At 55.3% G+C, this 16,321-nt stretch overlaps 8 protein-coding genes across 8 annotated transcripts; 3 read left to right on the top strand and 5 right to left on the bottom strand.

Annotated features, from left to right (window-relative positions):
• Positions 1–57: 57 nt before the first annotated feature.
• C8Q71DRAFT_728291 (uncharacterized protein) lies at positions 58–615 on the bottom strand (the record flags this gene model as incomplete). The annotated part of the gene is made up of 1 exon (XM_047921940.1): positions 58–615. A coding segment is annotated over one exon (558 nt), but the record flags the coding sequence as incomplete, so codon positions are not given.
• Positions 616–908: 293 nt separating this feature from the next.
• On the bottom strand, positions 909–1,696 carry C8Q71DRAFT_863520 (uncharacterized protein; the record flags this gene model as incomplete). Its single annotated transcript, XM_047928179.1, has 4 exons — positions 909–1,035; positions 1,087–1,429; positions 1,478–1,525; positions 1,582–1,696. 4 exons carry the CDS (start codon positions 1,694–1,696, stop codon positions 909–911), a joined length of 633 nt encoding a protein of 210 aa, XP_047772701.1.
• A 503-nt stretch (positions 1,697–2,199) lies between these two features.
• On the top strand, positions 2,200–3,156 carry C8Q71DRAFT_447374 (uncharacterized protein). Its single transcript, XM_047918602.1, has 3 exons — positions 2,200–2,536; positions 2,597–3,037; positions 3,097–3,156. The coding sequence occupies exons 1-2, from the start codon at positions 2,315–2,317 to the stop codon at positions 2,906–2,908; spliced, it is 534 nt and encodes a 177-aa protein (XP_047772700.1). The 5' UTR covers positions 2,200–2,314; the 3' UTR covers positions 2,909–3,037; positions 3,097–3,156.
• Positions 3,157–6,460: 3,304 nt separating this feature from the next.
• C8Q71DRAFT_851848 (uncharacterized protein) lies at positions 6,461–8,068 on the top strand. The gene is made up of 2 exons (XM_047926773.1): positions 6,461–7,970; positions 8,030–8,068. The coding sequence occupies exon 1, from the start codon at positions 6,521–6,523 to the stop codon at positions 7,967–7,969; it is 1,449 nt and encodes a 482-aa protein (XP_047772699.1). The 5' UTR covers positions 6,461–6,520; the 3' UTR covers position 7,970; positions 8,030–8,068.
• Position 8,069: 1 nt separating this feature from the next.
• On the bottom strand, positions 8,070–9,676 carry C8Q71DRAFT_791587 (uncharacterized protein). Its single transcript, XM_047925372.1, has 7 exons — positions 9,338–9,676; positions 9,270–9,281; positions 9,106–9,217; positions 8,590–8,759; positions 8,413–8,537; positions 8,201–8,359; positions 8,070–8,150 (listed from the first exon to the last, which is right to left on the bottom strand). Exons 1-7 carry the CDS (start codon positions 9,533–9,535, stop codon positions 8,126–8,128), a joined length of 801 nt encoding a protein of 266 aa, XP_047772698.1. The 5' UTR covers positions 9,536–9,676; the 3' UTR covers positions 8,070–8,125.
• On the top strand, positions 9,588–11,010 carry C8Q71DRAFT_728287 (3-hydroxyisobutyrate dehydrogenase; the record flags this gene model as incomplete). Its single annotated transcript, XM_047921938.1, has 4 exons — positions 9,588–9,659; positions 9,776–10,107; positions 10,170–10,776; positions 10,840–11,010. The coding sequence occupies 4 exons, from the start codon at positions 9,588–9,590 to the stop codon at positions 11,008–11,010; spliced, it is 1,182 nt and encodes a 393-aa protein (XP_047772697.1).
• A 531-nt stretch (positions 11,011–11,541) lies between these two features.
• Positions 11,542–12,781, bottom strand: C8Q71DRAFT_791578 (uncharacterized protein). Its single transcript, XM_047925371.1, has 5 exons — positions 12,735–12,781; positions 12,642–12,675; positions 12,376–12,581; positions 11,913–12,318; positions 11,542–11,847 (listed from the first exon to the last, which is right to left on the bottom strand). Coding segments are annotated over exons 1-5 (687 nt in total). The 5' UTR covers positions 12,737–12,781; the 3' UTR covers positions 11,542–11,808.
• A 526-nt stretch (positions 12,782–13,307) lies between these two features.
• Positions 13,308–14,458, bottom strand: C8Q71DRAFT_844081 (P-loop containing nucleoside triphosphate hydrolase protein; the record flags this gene model as incomplete). Its single annotated transcript, XM_047926582.1, has 3 exons — positions 13,308–14,124; positions 14,183–14,373; positions 14,426–14,458. The coding sequence occupies 3 exons, from the start codon at positions 14,453–14,455 to the stop codon at positions 13,308–13,310; spliced, it is 1,038 nt and encodes a 345-aa protein (XP_047772695.1).
• Positions 14,459–16,321: the final 1,863 nt, after the last annotated feature.

Here is a 16,321-nt window from a genome sequence, read left to right as displayed (position 1 = left end):
CCAATGTAAGGAGGTGTTGTTGAAAGCCTGTTCGTAATCGTCTGCGCTCGACTCTACCAGCTGTAACTCCAGGGTAAGGCAGCAGATTATTCTGGCCGCCCACTGAACTCCCGCAAGCTGCGCAACAGCAGTCTGCGTTGATATCTCCGTTGGTGCACCATTATCCCAGCTCGCCACTCGTAAAGCTATCTCCTCTCGTAGCTTCTCGGCCAAACCCTTGCCCCCAATCGCATTGAATTGTTCGTGTCGCTCGCGCCCACTGAGCTCCAACAAACTCAACTGCTGCGTGTTCAGACTACGCATGAGATCGTCCAAGACACCATCGATATCTGTGAATATCTCGTCAAACTCCGTGTAAGGAATGGAGTACTGCGGGGGGATAGCAAGCTTGTACGGCTGCGTGTAGAGGCCGAGCTCTGGGCAATCTGGGTCGGTCGTCTCGGGATACACGACGATGCCGAATGGCTTCTGTGCATGCGCGACAATAGTGGCAGCGATGCCTTTGATCTTCTTGGGAAATGGGGTGTCGAGGTGTCCATGTCGTGACGCATACCGGAGACGACTCTGCACGAGACGCCTAGCCTTCCCACTGCAACACCGCTCAGTAATGAGCATGACCAATTTACTGGTGACGTCATACCCCTCTGTGTTTTTATACCTCCCTTGCTGATGTCGTTTAGCTTCGCGCTTTTCTGCGAGGGTAACGTATTTCGCGCGTCTTCCCATTTACGAGACGAGTCAGAGAAGACGTGTATGATTTCGGAAGAGGGTGGTAGCAAAGATCAGAGTGGGGGTTCCATAGCTTCCGAGGTAGTACATACAAAATGAGGAGATACAAGATACGCGACGGGTATACAGGAGTGGAGCTAACTGAACCGAGACTCCACAGACGAAGCGATCATCCTACTCTAAAGAATGATGGCGACGTTTCCGTTGTTCGCCGCTCGCATGAACGCCGCGAGCGCAGCACCGTACGTCGGGTGGCGCTGGAAAACTGCGTTCGGAACTCCCGTTACCAGGGGAGCGACGGTCATCCTGCAAATCTTTGTTAGTGCATTATGAGTTACAAACGCTGACAAGCCCTACCAGTCGCGGAACACCCCCACGGCTTGGCCACGGGTAATGCTATACCACCGGATGCCCCCGGCAGCTTCTCCAGGATCTATGTCCTCGACGGCGCGATGGTAGACGGCGCCACCGCAGTTGCCGCCGCAGGTGTCGCAGGTTCCACCCCCACGCTCTTCGTTGCCGACGGCGGTGTGTACCATGCTGCGAGCGGCACCTCGATGGCCTGTCGCGCCCGTTGTGATCCGCACGGCAGGTGAAGAGGGAGGAGCCGGGGGAGCCGGGTCAGGAGCTGTGCCGCCACTGCCGCCACCCGCTCGGGTAACGTTACCTGCGGACGTCGAGGGCTGAGGAGCTGAGGTCGCTATGAATGATGAGTAACAAGACAACTAGTGCCAGCGAAGAGACTTACTTGGGGGGCTACTGGCTTCAACATCTCGCCATATTTGACGCTCGGCTGCTGCAACTGTCTTGAGCACGTCTGAACAGGATACAGAACGGCGGGAACAAACTTACATTCCTGCTCCGTGACGAGGCGAAGGGCCTCCATCACCTGCTGTAATTGCTGCAAGGTGAACCGCTGCTCACCGTCCGAGGCGGACTTGGCGACCTTCTTCCCGTCATTTGCCATGGTAATGCTGACGCGGGACGACTAGGAGGTGGTGCTGCGACGGGTCTGGCTGCAAGCGGCCTCTTGAGATCGGCTCATATTTATAATTTGCGACCGGCCAAACGCTCGCACGGCAGCTGGAGTCAGAAGGTCATCAGTCACGGCATGCTGATCGTGCCATTGACCATACCTGGGATGACTCTCGGCTATCGGATGTCCACGCCCATGTGCCGTAGGTTCTGCGGCCCAGATCCAGCGCGATTGTGGTGCGCATAGTGGACGCGGCCTATGGAAGGGCGCGACAAGTTATTGCTTCCGTACAGACGCGACGCAGTGGTTCGCGAAGCTGATACATTGCATGCAACAAGCGTCAGTTCGTTACGCGACGAGTAGAGCACGGACTTACCTATTTTGTTGTCCCTGAGTTCAAGACGCGAGCTAACAGTGTCGCAACTGCAGCGTATATATCGACCTAGACATACATGAGAACCACGGCTTCGAACTAAGTTACAACACTGTGACTCACCATCATGCCCGCACGTCGTTGGACAACCGACGCTGAGCTCGAGTTCTTGCTGTCTTATCGAGAATCGTTCCGGTCGCATCAGCTCTCACACTCACTCCAACGTTTCTGGCCCGATGTCTACAACGCGTGGTTCACTGCGTTCCCGGAGAAGTCCAGGATCCTTCCAGACGTCGAGGGCGAGCTATCAGAAGAACAGCAAGCACTGCTACAGAAGTCTATCAAGACTCGTCAGAGGGTGCGTGCATCTCTCGCGTGATGACAGATATCTCACTGACGTACATGCAAAGAAAATCTACAATTGGTACAATAACCTAAATTCGCAGCAAAACCGCAAGGCGAAAGCCACGCGGGTGAACTTGGATGTTCTCAGGCCGAAGAATTCACGCACCTTGAAGGACACCGAGTTGTACTCCCGTAAGTACTACAAGGATCGGATACAACCGCTGGTGGAGACCGAGTTGGGTGAGCGCGAGGTTTCGAAGGTTGAAAGAATCGAGGTCATCAAGCGGCGGACAAGGGAGGCGTACGATGCCGAGGATGCGGAGGTTAAGGCGGAGATACAGGAGGAAATACGCGCTCTTCGTGCCTCGAGAGCGGAGCGCGGCACCTCTGAGGGCGAAGGAACCGAGGAAGTCACGGATGAGCATGTTATCAACGCCATTGCTAGTCAAGCGTACGTATCTCAAGCTTGTGAATGTATGTGCTAGACTCACCTCAACGTGTCAGACTGCTTGATGATCTACCTGCCATTCTCCGTCAGATCTTTCTTGAGCTGCATCGTAAGACTGGTTGGTATTTCTTGGTTCTGGCTGCTGGAGAAATACCTGGGTCGGACGGTCAATACGAGACCATTTCGTAAGTACTCATACTCGTGCTCAAGATCAATTAAACTCACCAAATGATTAAGATTCCATCAGGAAGGGTCCGACGACCTCGAGCACAACATTGGGAGACTCAGCAACTTCGTCGACCAGTTTGTCAGGCCCTTCCTCGAGTATACGCGAGACGAAATCAGTGAGTGGTATAGCAGAATAAGAAGGGAGGCAATGAGACTTACCCGTGTACATAGACGATGCAAAAGCATCGAGGCAGAGCACGAGCTCGCCTGCTCGGAGTCCTTCCGTGGCCACAACAGTGTCGCCGGTTACAGAATCGAACACAGTCTCTCAGGCGTCCACCCGCACTGAGGTAGAAGCTGTCGGCGCGGACCAATTGTCGTCCAACGGTCCCACCAACACCGACGCTTCAACCCATGACAAAGGCAAAGGGGTCGCTCGTCCCAGCGGGACCTCATCGAATGCCGCCGTGTCTTCCACAACGACCGCCGCGTCTTCCACAACAGCCGCCGCATCCTCCCCAACGGCGGCCACGCCTCCTTCGACTGCCGCAGCACCTCCTTCGACTGTCGCCGTGCACCCTTCAAGGACCAACCCGTCTCCATCGACTGCTGGCCCGTCTTCGAGTGTAGCCTCATCATCTCATGCAACTACTACCTTGTCGCCTCATCTGTCAGTTGCCTCGTCTACCATTTCCCCGCCGACTGTGGGCACACCGTCTGTCACGCCACCCGCGATCACCCCGCAGACGATCGTGCACCCCACTGTCACAGCTGCGCCTGCGCCTGCTGCTTTGCCGGTTGGTTCGTTACACCCGTCCCCTGCGACCGCGGAGCAGCTGGGCGGGGATGGTTCAGTGGCCGGGCCTTCACAGGTGTCCCACGCGTCTAGTGCAGTCTCACCAGTGCCTAGTTCTAATATGTTAGAGGTACCTTATGAAGCATTGGACGATACTGACTATTCAGCCATTTCGGAGTTCCTCGCTAGCGCAGACGCATCGAACGCTCATCCGGACCCCGGGCCTGGCGCACCGCAGTTCTCTGGAGCTGTACCAACAGCTCTGTGGCCCGCTGGCGCGCAACCGAGTGGTCACGCATACAGCGGGGATATGGACTCCGCAAGGGCGAACCCCACTGCACTTGACGGCCTACCCGCGTTCTCGGCATTCCAGTTCAACCCGACCTCGACGCCCATGTCGTTCTTGCCCAACACCTCGCCTTCTATGTCCAACTTCTCGTCTCCAATGGACGGCCTGTCCTCCACGCAGACACCAGGCCTATCCTGTCCGAACTTCACATTCCCGTCGGCAGCGCCATCGTTTGTCACCTGGAACCCATCCCCGCCATCGGTTGAGCCTCTCCCACACGCACCGGTGCAAGCACCTAGCACGTCGACCGTTAATACGATCTCCAGCCACACAGTGCCAACAAACTCACCTCCATTGACTGCCAATCAAACTACACAGGTGTTAGGCTCCGAGCTCCGCCCGTCTTCGAGTTCTTCAGGCCGTCCGGCAATGACACCTGCGATGATAACAGGATCTTCGTCAGATGCTAGAATGCAGGAGCAACCCAACATGCCGAGTAACGGCAAGCAACAGGAGAGACGCGCCTCGGCCACTGAGGCTTCGAGCTCGATGGCGAAGGCTACGCAATCAGCCAATTCTCAGGTCTCGTTGAGTACCGGTGACGTTTCTCCGTCGCAGACTCGAGATCCCCGACCTGAAGCTGGATCGGGACCCCTTGGACCGTCCACATCCCAATCTACATCATCTTCGCCGCGGCTATCTCCCGCCGAGCCCACTCAACGCGATCCCGCCGAGCCCGCTCAAAGCAATCCGCGCATTCCAAGTGCGCCGCAAGGCCAGACTCAGACCACTGCAGGCAACACGATCACGTCAGAAGGTGGAGGGCTCCCTTCAGGAACGCCGACCGATGACCCGGCGAACAGTGGTGATCATGGTCGACCCAAGCGAGCCCGTCGCCGACCTCCGCGGCCGGACGAGTCCCCTACTCTGCAAGGGAAGGCCAGCGCATCGAACGCAGACACGGTGGCGACGGCGGGTAAGAAGAGGCCGGCAGGTGTGAGGAACTCGAGCGGAGCGAAAAAAAAGCGTACTAAGTAGAGAGTTTGATACGTGCTCGAAGTGTTTGTGGATAGATCGCGCCTTGCGTGGCCTACTGTACAGCGGTATAATGTATCACGGAACTGTTTGCAGCGAAACCTATTGCAATACTGAATTTTCGTTGCAAAACGAGCTACACGGCAAGTACGCACCATACGATTCTCTCCGGGCGTTGCTGCCAGTGTTGCACCGTCTATTATACTTGCAATCCGCGCGCAGCCTGCTCACCAGTCACGACTCCTGACCCAATCTAACATCCACGGCCACCTTCTACACAACGTGACCCAAGACCCGTCTTCGCCGACTTGCTGTGAAACTTGACGGAAAGTTGTGCCAGTGGGCGCGACATGTGTGTGGCTACGTCGTTTTGTATCGAACCTAAGGGTGCCAGGAGGAAGAGAGGGAAGAGTGGACGGAATCCCTTGGTCTATAGCATGACGATGGCGCCAAGGAGGGGAAGGAGGAGAGGAGGAGGGTACCTACAGTCGAGCGCTGCGAGCAAGCTGTAAGTGAGGACTTAGAGGCGATGATGATACGGCCCAATATCCCACGGTCACACAGCGCGCTAAGCGCTGTACGCGTGTCCCTACCCTTAGCCTAGCAGGTTCCTCGGCCCTCGTTCAACGTTGCCTAAGTTTGCAGCCTGCCTAGAAATGGCTCGTTGAAGAGAAGCTAGGGATGAGCGGTATGAACAGCCGTTACATAGGTTCAATATATGTTTGAACCTTTGACGCGAGCAACGTAGGCGGTTACCTCCACACTGCCAGTGAGCGCCGGCTAGAAGGAAGCCGCACGTGCATGAGTTTCTAACAGCCACGATCGAGTGACGATGGGCCAGTGGGACGGCCGCCCATTATGGAAGCCCTGGTAGCGCTGGGCGTAGTGGCCCGATTAGGAAGCTGCGGGACGCGGTGCCCCGAAGCCCAACCTACCGTCGAGGACCCGGCGGAGCGTACCGCCTGCTGCTGCCGAGAAATGGGGTCTATCACATGTGTGATACTCTCATGCATGAGGTATCTACAGGGCGATGTATAAAGGATATGTAGCCAGGCGTGCACTCATACATCAAGTGCATGCATCATATATAATGGATACGTAGCCGGATATGCTCATGCATCGCCGAAGCATGCAGCGCGATGTATAATTCATACATTAAGCGCGTCGCGCGATGTATCGTTCATACATTGCGGGTCTTTCTGATGTATCAGAGCCTGCCGTGCAATGTATGATTTATGCATCAACTGCCGGCCTGTCAGTTACAGTGTTTGTGCATGAGTCCTGCACTACAACTACAGGGTATTTATGTATCAACATGACCGTTACGCCTGCCTTACGACTGCGTGTGGGCGGCCACGACAATGGGCGTGTGCAGGCACTGGCAAGATACTATCGCCGCCGCGCCCTACCTCTGGAGCTCGTTGTCACTCTCACATCGGAACACCCAGTTCGTGGAGTTGTGCATCGTGCGCTCGCAGGACGCGCCCCTCTCTATCTCCCTCCGGGTAGATGATGCCTTCGTCGGAAGAGGAGAAGGGAATGAACTGAGTTGGGTCCTAGACCTGATCACTCTGCATCGCTCGCGACTCGCAGATGTGAACATCCACCTTGATTCTCGCCGCACGCCGGAGATTCGGCCGGCTCTCGACCGTCTCGCGCACCTGCTGCAATCGTCTCTACCTCGACTCACTGCCATCAGCCTGGCGAGAACAACCGACGGTATTGTACCCGATGGATTATTGAAGTTGGACCCACTATGCCATCCGGCGATGCGCAGGGTCGAGCTTGCTGGTATCGAATTTGGCAGGCATGGTCTGCAAATCTCTCAATTGACGACGCTGGTTCTTCGCAACATTGACAAGGGGTACTTGGTCCTGGGCGTCGTCACGAGTGTAGCATCGTTGCTAGACATCCTCGAGGCATGCGTGCAACTGCGTTACTTCACATACGAGAAATGGCAAAACATCCAGAGGAAACCGGTTGACCCAAGCCGCATTGTGTCGCTACCGGAAATGCGGCGTTTCCATGTGCTGGGCTACCTGGCAGACATTGGCCGGATCATGCCACACATTTCGCTGCCCCGTCAAGCCGCACTGCTGTTAGACGTTAGTCGCTACAACTTGGCGAATCCATCACCCCTCGGCGCCATACTACCACGTCGTTCTACGCACTCAGCGGCCCTTGACGAAGTGGACGTCGTGAAGGTTCATCACCATAATCATGAGCTTCACGTCGTCGCATTCTCAAGATGCACATACGATGGGGAGGTAGCTCTCCGTTTGGCATACCCGTACACTACAAGCTACGGGGATGATATCATCCTCCTGTATAACATTCTGCGTGGTTTCGGACACCTATTCCCGTCTTCCTTGCAGGTCCTAATCTTCGACACCGACGTAGAGCGCATCACCCTGGAGGATTGGTCATTGGTACTGCGAACCTTCCCGGGACTTACAGGGTTGAACGTCCATGATATATCACGGACGCCCAAACAGTTCCTCTTTGCAATCGCTTCTGCCTTGGAGCCCACACCCACTGGTGTCCCCTGCTGCCACCTACAGAAGTTGCGCCTGACATATGCGCCGCAGAAGGTGAAGAGGAGCCTGAAGATGCTGAGGGCTCTTCAAATCGCCCTGCAAAAGCGTGCTGAAGCTGGGTACCGTTTGCCGAACCTCCGCCTCGAGTTCAAGCAGCAAGCCGACGACGGTCATACTGTGAACGACGCCCTACAGTCGTCAGCGAAGTTTCTAAGGCTGCAGCGGGGCTTCGAGACGTCCACAGGCTCAGTGACTATCATCTGGGGAGACTGAGGTATGTGCAGACCGGACTTATCCCACTGGCGGAATACTGACACGTAACGACTTTCGTAGACGGACGCGACGGATGATCGATGATAGCCTGAGTGATGCAAGCATGTCCGCAATATGATATCGTCATTGGCTGGGCTATTGTACATAGACTTGCAGCTAGAAAAATCGCATCTTCGATAGCCTATGCAGCGACGTCAATATGAGCAGGTCTCAGCGAGCGAGATAGCATACCTGACCCGCGCACACACGGCTAGCAAGAGTACCAGCGGTGCTACGCCGAACAATATCACGCGCAGAGCGAGCACGGTATTTCGCGTGGTAAAATGTGACCAGATACCGGCTAGGAACGCCGTGAATAGCAGCAAGGGGAAGAGGAGGTACCCGGAGAGCCTGCGCGTTGCGACGTCAGCGGGTACGAAGAGACCATTCAGACGAGACGGTACCGGTGGTATTTCCAAACAAGCTTCGCGCTGGAGTTCCCGCCAAAGAGACGTCCGTCGAACCAAACACTCCCAATACCGATGAAGACTTGTACAACCATCCAGAATACACTGATGTAGCCAAGGATCTGTGCGCGCCGTCAATAACTCACTCTTGCGGTACGCAAAGGAGACACTGACGCCGTGCCATGTTGTTGCGTGGTGCGAGCCATGCGAGGTCTTGTTCCACCAGATGGCCAGCGTGCCGAGTAGCAAGGCGGGGTAGCCGCCACAAAGCATGGCGTACTGATGGCGCGCGAGGCCTGCTGCCTTCGTCTTTGGCTGTGAAGTCGGCTGAAGTGTTACGATGCCTGTGCTCAATCTGATCAGCGACTGTTCACGGCCACGACTAATCAGAAGCGGCATTGAGTTTCATCGCAGATGTCGCGGGGCATAGCAGAGTGAACATAATATATTTTTCAGAGACCAACAAACACATATTAGGGAAAGAGGCTCTCAGCGCAGATCACCATCGCCAGTGCTTGAGAGTTCTCGACGAGTGTGCTCCTACCAGCGATAGCGACGGAATGCATGAGTCGTAGCCGCCAGAGCGGGGCCCGGCCGAAACACATGGGGGTAACTCTCAAGATTATGGAGCGCAGATTCCGGTCGCGTATGCCCGACGCAGCCAAACGCTAGATCGGCGATGGGACCCACCATATGCTAGCAAACAGATCGAGAGACTTTGCAGTATGGGATGCCAGAAGAACCACCCGAGCTTCACAGGGTTGCCCACGAAAGAGATCACCCATGTTCCCATGAGGAAGACCTATAATTGCATGGGTAAATCAGCATTCAAATACAAGAGTGTAGTCTCTCACCCCTGCAGCGACCTTCCACGGATCGAAGTGTGAGCGAGGCTTCTCCTGGGCCTATGTTTAGCACTCACGTAGGCCGCGATCTGCGCGACATGGTCTCTCGAGCGACCCTCCGTTCGAACGATGTCGGGATCAAGCACGACGTCCATAGTGTCCTCCACAACATCTTCGACGATGAGAGGTGCATCTTCTTCGTCTCCTGGTCCATGCTCGTCGTGCGTGAAGTGTTCCGTTTTCGGCGTCGGCATGAGGGCAATTGCACCGCTCATACTTGCGAGGCTGATTCGACTATGGCAGACTCACGGGAGAGATACACGTTGTATGGCGGCTAACACGTCCATCGCAGCGCTGGGTTGCGCCTCCTGCGTTTGTCTTCTCGCAAGGCCGCAGCAAGTGAGCGTTCCGCCATTGCGGTATCCGGCAATGTCCGGGCCCTACTCACTGGTCCAGATCGGATCTAGATTGGTACTGCTACCAGCCCGACCCCGTGCCACCGACCGTGACCATAGCCTGATGGCCTCAGCCAAGTCGACCTCGGGCGGATTGCCCTCGCCGCCAACGCTTTCGACGAGCAATCTACCACCACCATGAGACCCTCAGCTCGCCGCCTTATGGCCTTGACCCTATCCGCGACGCGTCCGCACTCGGTCAGTTTCATCGGACTGGGACGCATGGGCTCCCCGATGGCCTATAACCTGTTTTCGAAATCCGTGGCGGAGAGCGAAGGAACCGCACGCTTTGTCGTCTGCGATGCACGCACCGCTGTCGCTGAAGCGTTCGCCGCGGACTTTGTGAAGCAGTTCCCCGGCACGCAGGTCGACATCGCAAACTCGCCCGAAGAGTAAGTACGCATCTCCATGTCATGTCTGAAGCGCACCGAGCTGGACAGACATCAATCGACAGAGCCGTGCTGGCCTCGCAGACCGTCGTCACTATGCTCCCATCCACCCCGCACGTTAGGAACGTCTACGCCGAATCCGGCGGCATCCTCCCCGCACTGCTGAGGCTGCCCAGAGAGGCCGTGCAGTCGACACTCTGCATCGACTCGACAACGCTCGACGTCGAGACCGCCCGCACGCTCGTGGCGAGAGCAGACAAGATCGGGGTCAGAATGGTCGACGCGCCCGTGTCCGGCGGCGTCGCTGGTGCCAAAGCGGGCACGCTCAGCTTCCTCGTCGGCGGAACGAACACCGCGTTCGAGCTCGCGCGCCCGACGCTCGAGCGCATGGGCAAGCACATCATCTACTGCGGCGGCTCCGGCGCGGGGCTCGCTGCCAAGATCTGCAACAATCTCGTCCTCGGCGTGCAGCAGATTGTCGTCTCGGAGGCGATGCTGCTTGGCCAGAAGCTGGGCCTTCAGCCGAAGGTGCTCGCGTCCGTGATCAATACCTCGACGGGCGCGTGCTGGGCCAGCTCTGTGAACAACCCCGTCCCGGGCGCTGTCCCCGACAAGTCTCCGCCCTGCGAGCGGGACTATGAAGGCGGGTTCGCGACGCGGTTGATGCTGAAGGTAAGACTGGATCTCGCGGTGACGTTCAGGCTGTAGTTGCATCGGTTGAATGCCCTTATGCAGGACATGGGCCTAGCGCTCAACATCGCGGAGTCGACGAAGACCGCAATGCCTTTGGGTGCTGCTGCGGGCGAGATTTATGCAGAGGTCATCGCGGACGACCCAGACGCCGCTGAGAAGGACTTCTCCGCTGTGTACAGATATCTACGATTGCCGAAGAACAAGGAAGATTAAGCGGCACGGTGTACTGACTATCACTCAATGTAATTTTGCCAGATATACATCCGTGCTACATCATGCGCGGGGCTGCGTGTTCACTTTCTTGTCGCCGAAGTCTACTAGTACCAGACGAGTGCATTGCTTGTCGTGAGCGATGTCGAACATCTGAAAGGAAATCACCGTTGCGAGAGGAACCGGCACTGAAGCGACCCGTTGCAAACAGAGAAACATGGGTATCCGCTCACGCACCAAAGCATGTACACACATAGGATACGTACTCCTTGATCGATCCGGTTCAAAGACTCGATGCGTGGTGTCATACACAAGCTGCTAACACATAGTTGGCGCCTGGTGTGGTTTGGATGGTCGAGGTCCAATACAAAACGCTGATCTCATCCGTCGACGCACCACCCCGATCGTGTTTGTGTGGGTGAAGCTTGCTGCTTCAACCGCGCTGTCAGGTGACGCGTGTAGTACGATACACGTAGTTACTGTGGCTAAAAGGAATTCCCTCCTCCCAGCCGTTCTGGCGAAGTTTGAACGTGAGGAATGTCGTGACTAATTGATTTGCCAGATAAGGATAGTGGGTACGAGCCGAAGAGCCTGCCTCTCTTCGAAGTCGGGAAGGGTGAAGATACTATACATAGTATGATACTAGGAGCACAATCCACACGGATGGTCTCATTTCGCAGTGACGGTACGGCTTGGATATAACACAACCCATATTCGAAGCTCACTCGGACGCATATGCGGGCTTTTCCCAAATTTTGAACGCCATCGCCCGAAAGAAACGTCGACATCTTTCCCCATTTCCTAGCCCAGCTCCCGGTACTTGCTAATCTTTGGTCGGATCTGGGAATACTAATCGGAGTCAGTGCTTCAGTTTTCCAAGCCAGTGAGTGACGTAGGGATCTAACCGTCATTCGAGTCGGTGACCGGGTGACCGCATTATGTATACCTCCACATGCTTGCGACTGGTTCATTTCCTGCGTCCTCAGAAGCTTGCGAAAAATTTGGTGGATATCATCAGCTCTCCTGTTGAACCGGTGAACAGTAGCTCCCGCTTCGATTAGATCTTTGAGATAATCTGTCTTGTAGTCGTGCCACCGTCTTTGGGGCCCCACGACGTTTTGTTCACTTTCCGTTGGTGCTGATGGATCACGATGTTCTTCGTCGTCTTCCGGCCAATTGGTAACGAGGAATAACAACCTTCGTAGTCTGCCCCTCCTTCTGAGGTCCTCGAGGAAGACGTAATTGCGATCCCGCCGGATATTATCCCGTGGTCGACTGATGTCAAGAACGAAGATGATCGCTGCATATGGGCTAATTGGCAACGTCAGGACTGCTTCTTTCCGCCGGTAGAGGTGCATGAAGACTCACCGCGACCGAGTTTCATTTCGTCTGTGTGTTAGCGAAGCAAGTGCATCTTCTATTTGGGGCAATCCATCGATGTCGGGGATGTCATACAAGGTGACACTGTGGGATTGAGCGTCGGGATCATGACAACTCACGCTCTGAATCTGCTGGGTGCACTGTTCCAAGCTCGCTTCCGTTTCGAGGTCTGCGCCGGATATGATGTTGATAAACTGGACGCCATAAATTCAGTATTGGGATCAGTGACAGCGGGCTAGTAGTACACTACGGACCGTTGTCTTTCCGCTACCCGTCCTTCCCATCACCCTGTAGCCAAAAAGAAGTATCAATAGTGTTCGGTTCGTAATACTGAATACTGAACATACATAATATCACGTTCAACCGAGAGCTCAATCGTACCGTTAAGAGCTGAGCCTTCTGCATTGCCATCATGATGCGAAGGCACGAGAGGCACCGACAGCCTGAGCGGAGATGATGAGTGCACGGGAGAAGGCGACAATGTGACAGAATGCGCGTGCAGCCCAGTGTGTGAGACACGCGAGGGCAGTCTGGCTAGCGTGGGCACTAGAGAAGGCGAGCGTTGACGACTAGGCGGAGGCGGAGGCGTGTGTGTACTATGGAGGGCCGAATCTGGTGCGGGAGGAGGCAAACGGCGCGGGGGTGTTGGCGGGCGCGATGGTGTAGTCGAGCCTGCAGGCAGAGGTGCACTGACAGGTGTCGTGGACGTGAGTGAGCGCGGAGGAGTAGGCGAGTGCGGAGGAGTAGATGAACGCGGAGGAGTAGATGGGCACGGAGAAGTAGATGAGCACGGAGGAGTGAGTAAGACCGGAGGGGCAGGTGAGTGCGGAGGGATAGTTATATTCACAGAGGTAGGTGATCGCGGGGGAGTCGGTGAGCGGACTGAAGGAGGTGAACTGGGTGGAAGGAAATCGGGCGAGCTAGTCGGTGGACCATCCGGCTGCCAGTGAGGCTAGTGAGGTTGTTGAGCAGCAACACAGAATACACAACGCGACCAGACTCACGACTTCTCGAAGTGGACTCTCCGATGACTGCGCATTGATGTTCATCATGTGTTTCAAAATATTCTGAAGATGAGAGCTGTGACGCTGACTCAGGTCCCGTTGAAGCTTGTCTCTCTCGGCTTCAGTCTTCTGTAGCTTCTGACGGAGCGTCTGGAGGTCGTCCCGCAAACGTTCTACGTCCTCCTGGCGATGCCTCCCGGTGGCCTCGTCTCCCTCCTCTGGGCCTCTCCGTGATGACCCATCCACCCGGGCACTGGTCTCCGGCGACTGCTCTGGCTCTGCGAGCTCTTTCTTCAATTTGTTTACTCCACACTGCTGTTGCGTACACTTCTGCTGCAATTGTTGGTCGAATTCGTAACCTGCGTCCGTCTGCGGGATCGTCTTGCCCTCGTGCAACTCGTCCTGAATACGCAGCGCCTTGCTAGGGAGTCGCAACAAAGCCGACAAAATTCTGACCGCAGATTCGGGTGTGTTGTGATGCCGCGCGATGCAGGCGCCGCCATCGCAGGCTGGTTTGAAGTAGTTTTCCTGAAGCTCTCGTAACCTGTCCTCGCCCGTTTGTGGAGCGACGGTATCCCACATAGTAGTCACGATAGTGACATTCTTCATAGCGTCGTCGCCGCAGAGCTTGTGGAATAAGCGGAAGGTCTGCAGGCTGATGCCGGCCTGCATTCGGTTTTCAAATATACGGTGAAAAAAGATGACGCCAGTGAGTTTCTTGCCGCCGGAATATCTGCAATGGTACATACCAGTCAAGACATGATCATAAAGGCACGATATGAACGACCCACGTTTTCCGCAAAAAAGTAGCAATTAACTTTAGTATCTCTGCCTGGGGCAGCTCGGTGTGGTCGAAGCCTGGGGTGTCAATCAACGTGATGTTCGCGTGTCCGAGCCGTATCGATGCAGTCTGTATGTTGCTTGTGCATGATTGAGGCCCGTATCCTACTTCCAGCCCGGCGTTCGCAACACAGTTGATGAACTATTTTCGGATTTCAGCACATCATAGTATTCATCTGGGCTGCGAGTCTTACTGTGGTCTTTCCGCTTCCCGTACAACCCATGAGCCTAGGAGGTGCGTACCGTCAGCGATGCATACGCTGTGATCGTGGCGTAACATACGCTATAAGCTTTGGTTCGTGTTCAGCCATGTCAGAGTGGCTCGCAGCCCAGTTACAGAGGATCGTAGGGCTGCCAGAGCTCGTCCGTGGGATGTTATACTAATGGCTAGGATACCCTTCAGGCTTCAGCTGCAACGTGCCGGTGGCGCAAACAACGTACTGAAGTCGATCTCATCACATGTTCACATGCAGCCTAGACACGCCTTCAGTCCAACTTCAGTTGCGTATAAGTGGGATGCGTGTAACTGCGAAGTGCACTCATGAGTTATGCAGAACGAAGGCGGTATGTTCGCTGCTTCCGGTCTTCTACTGCACGCAGGCCGCGTGCAATTGGTTCTCGCCATTCGATTGCATGCATACGCGCGTCTCCCAAATTGTTCGCGAAGACAAGGAATGGGGCCTGCTGAATGACGCTAACATGAAGCTTGCCGCGTGTGATGCGCATGAGTGGGATCCCGATCTTGAACTGCGAGCCGCATACACGATTTATGAACTAGAGGATACTACATCAGCTCTGTATGGCAATCGAAACCGATTATGCCGCGGTCGATATTGCTCACGCTTGACTTGCCCGCGCCTGTGGGGCCAGTGACCCTAATCGAAAAACGCGCTAAGGACACTTTCGAGATCAATGGGCGCGATGGAACTCACGCAAATAGCTTCAGGCTTTCGAGCGCCATTGTGTGCCCGCGGAGGGTGTCGATACGTGATGAAGGTGCGCCCTGGTCCGCATGCTGTGTGTTCACCTTGACCGCACTGGACGCTATGACGGCGACTTCGTGTCTTGCCCTGTGCCACGTATTTCCAGCCGCGCCGGAAGGTGCACGGTGTCTCATTACACGTGTAGCGTGTAGTAAATCGCTGTGTTCGATGATCCGCGACATACCGTGCAGATGTCACAATGTGCCGGCGCTTCGTTGCGGCGCGATAAGTATGTTGATTATAGCTGCCAGAGTGATGAGATGTAATTATGACACCCCTGTGGCATAGCACGAGATTTGTTTAGCGGTCTAACTCTAACATACATAGGTCGGCCCTACCCTCAGGCCACAATGCATGACTCTGCTGAACCGTACCGGAGTTTGCTCATGACCCTACGAGTCTCGGAGAACATGAAGGCTCAAGTTTCAGTTCCTTCGGGCGATGTTAGACGGAAAGGTATGCGTACTCGTAATCCCTAGAAGGGCTTTAACGATAGTTGTCGCTTGTTCGCCGTCTGCATTCTCGTCAGATGTGCGTATGATTGCTCCTGTTCTGAGGTATCTCTCGAGCGAACATTGTTTGAACTCGCTGCATCGTTCCGATGCCTTGTATTGTTGCGACTGATCCTCGCCCGCGGCAGGGCAAAATGTAACAAGAAAGAAGACGTTATGCAGCTTTCCTCGCTTCTTGAGTTGGTCGAGAAGGCGAAAATTGACATCCGAATCGAGACGCATGCGTGAACGGCTTGTATCGATGACGAATATGACGGCCGCCCACTGTGGTCTACTCACTTCTAAGTCAATCTGATCCACTCAACATGGATGGGGGAAGATTACTCACGGCTGCTCGTCTTCATTCGTCGGAATGACTTAAGTCACCACATCTTCTGTCTCTACGACATGACTCTAGATGCTCGCTACACGTGTACAGCCGCAACACGATCTGCCGCCATTCAATGAATATAGTACACAGGCTGTGGCAGAAAACTGACCGTTGATGACGCGCACACGCTGCATGATCTCGACGGAGATGGACGATGTGTGTGTCCAATAATTAGCGAGCAGAATAGGATAGCGGGCATATCTTCATAGCGAACATGACTGGCTG

This window comes from Rhodofomes roseus, assembly GCF_022264815.1.
Source record: "Rhodofomes roseus strain CIRM-BRFM 1785 chromosome Unknown C8Q71scaffold_42, whole genome shotgun sequence".
NCBI lineage: Eukaryota > Fungi > Basidiomycota > Agaricomycetes > Polyporales > Fomitopsidaceae > Rhodofomes > Rhodofomes roseus.
This window is presented reverse-complemented; position numbering and strand designations above follow the sequence as displayed.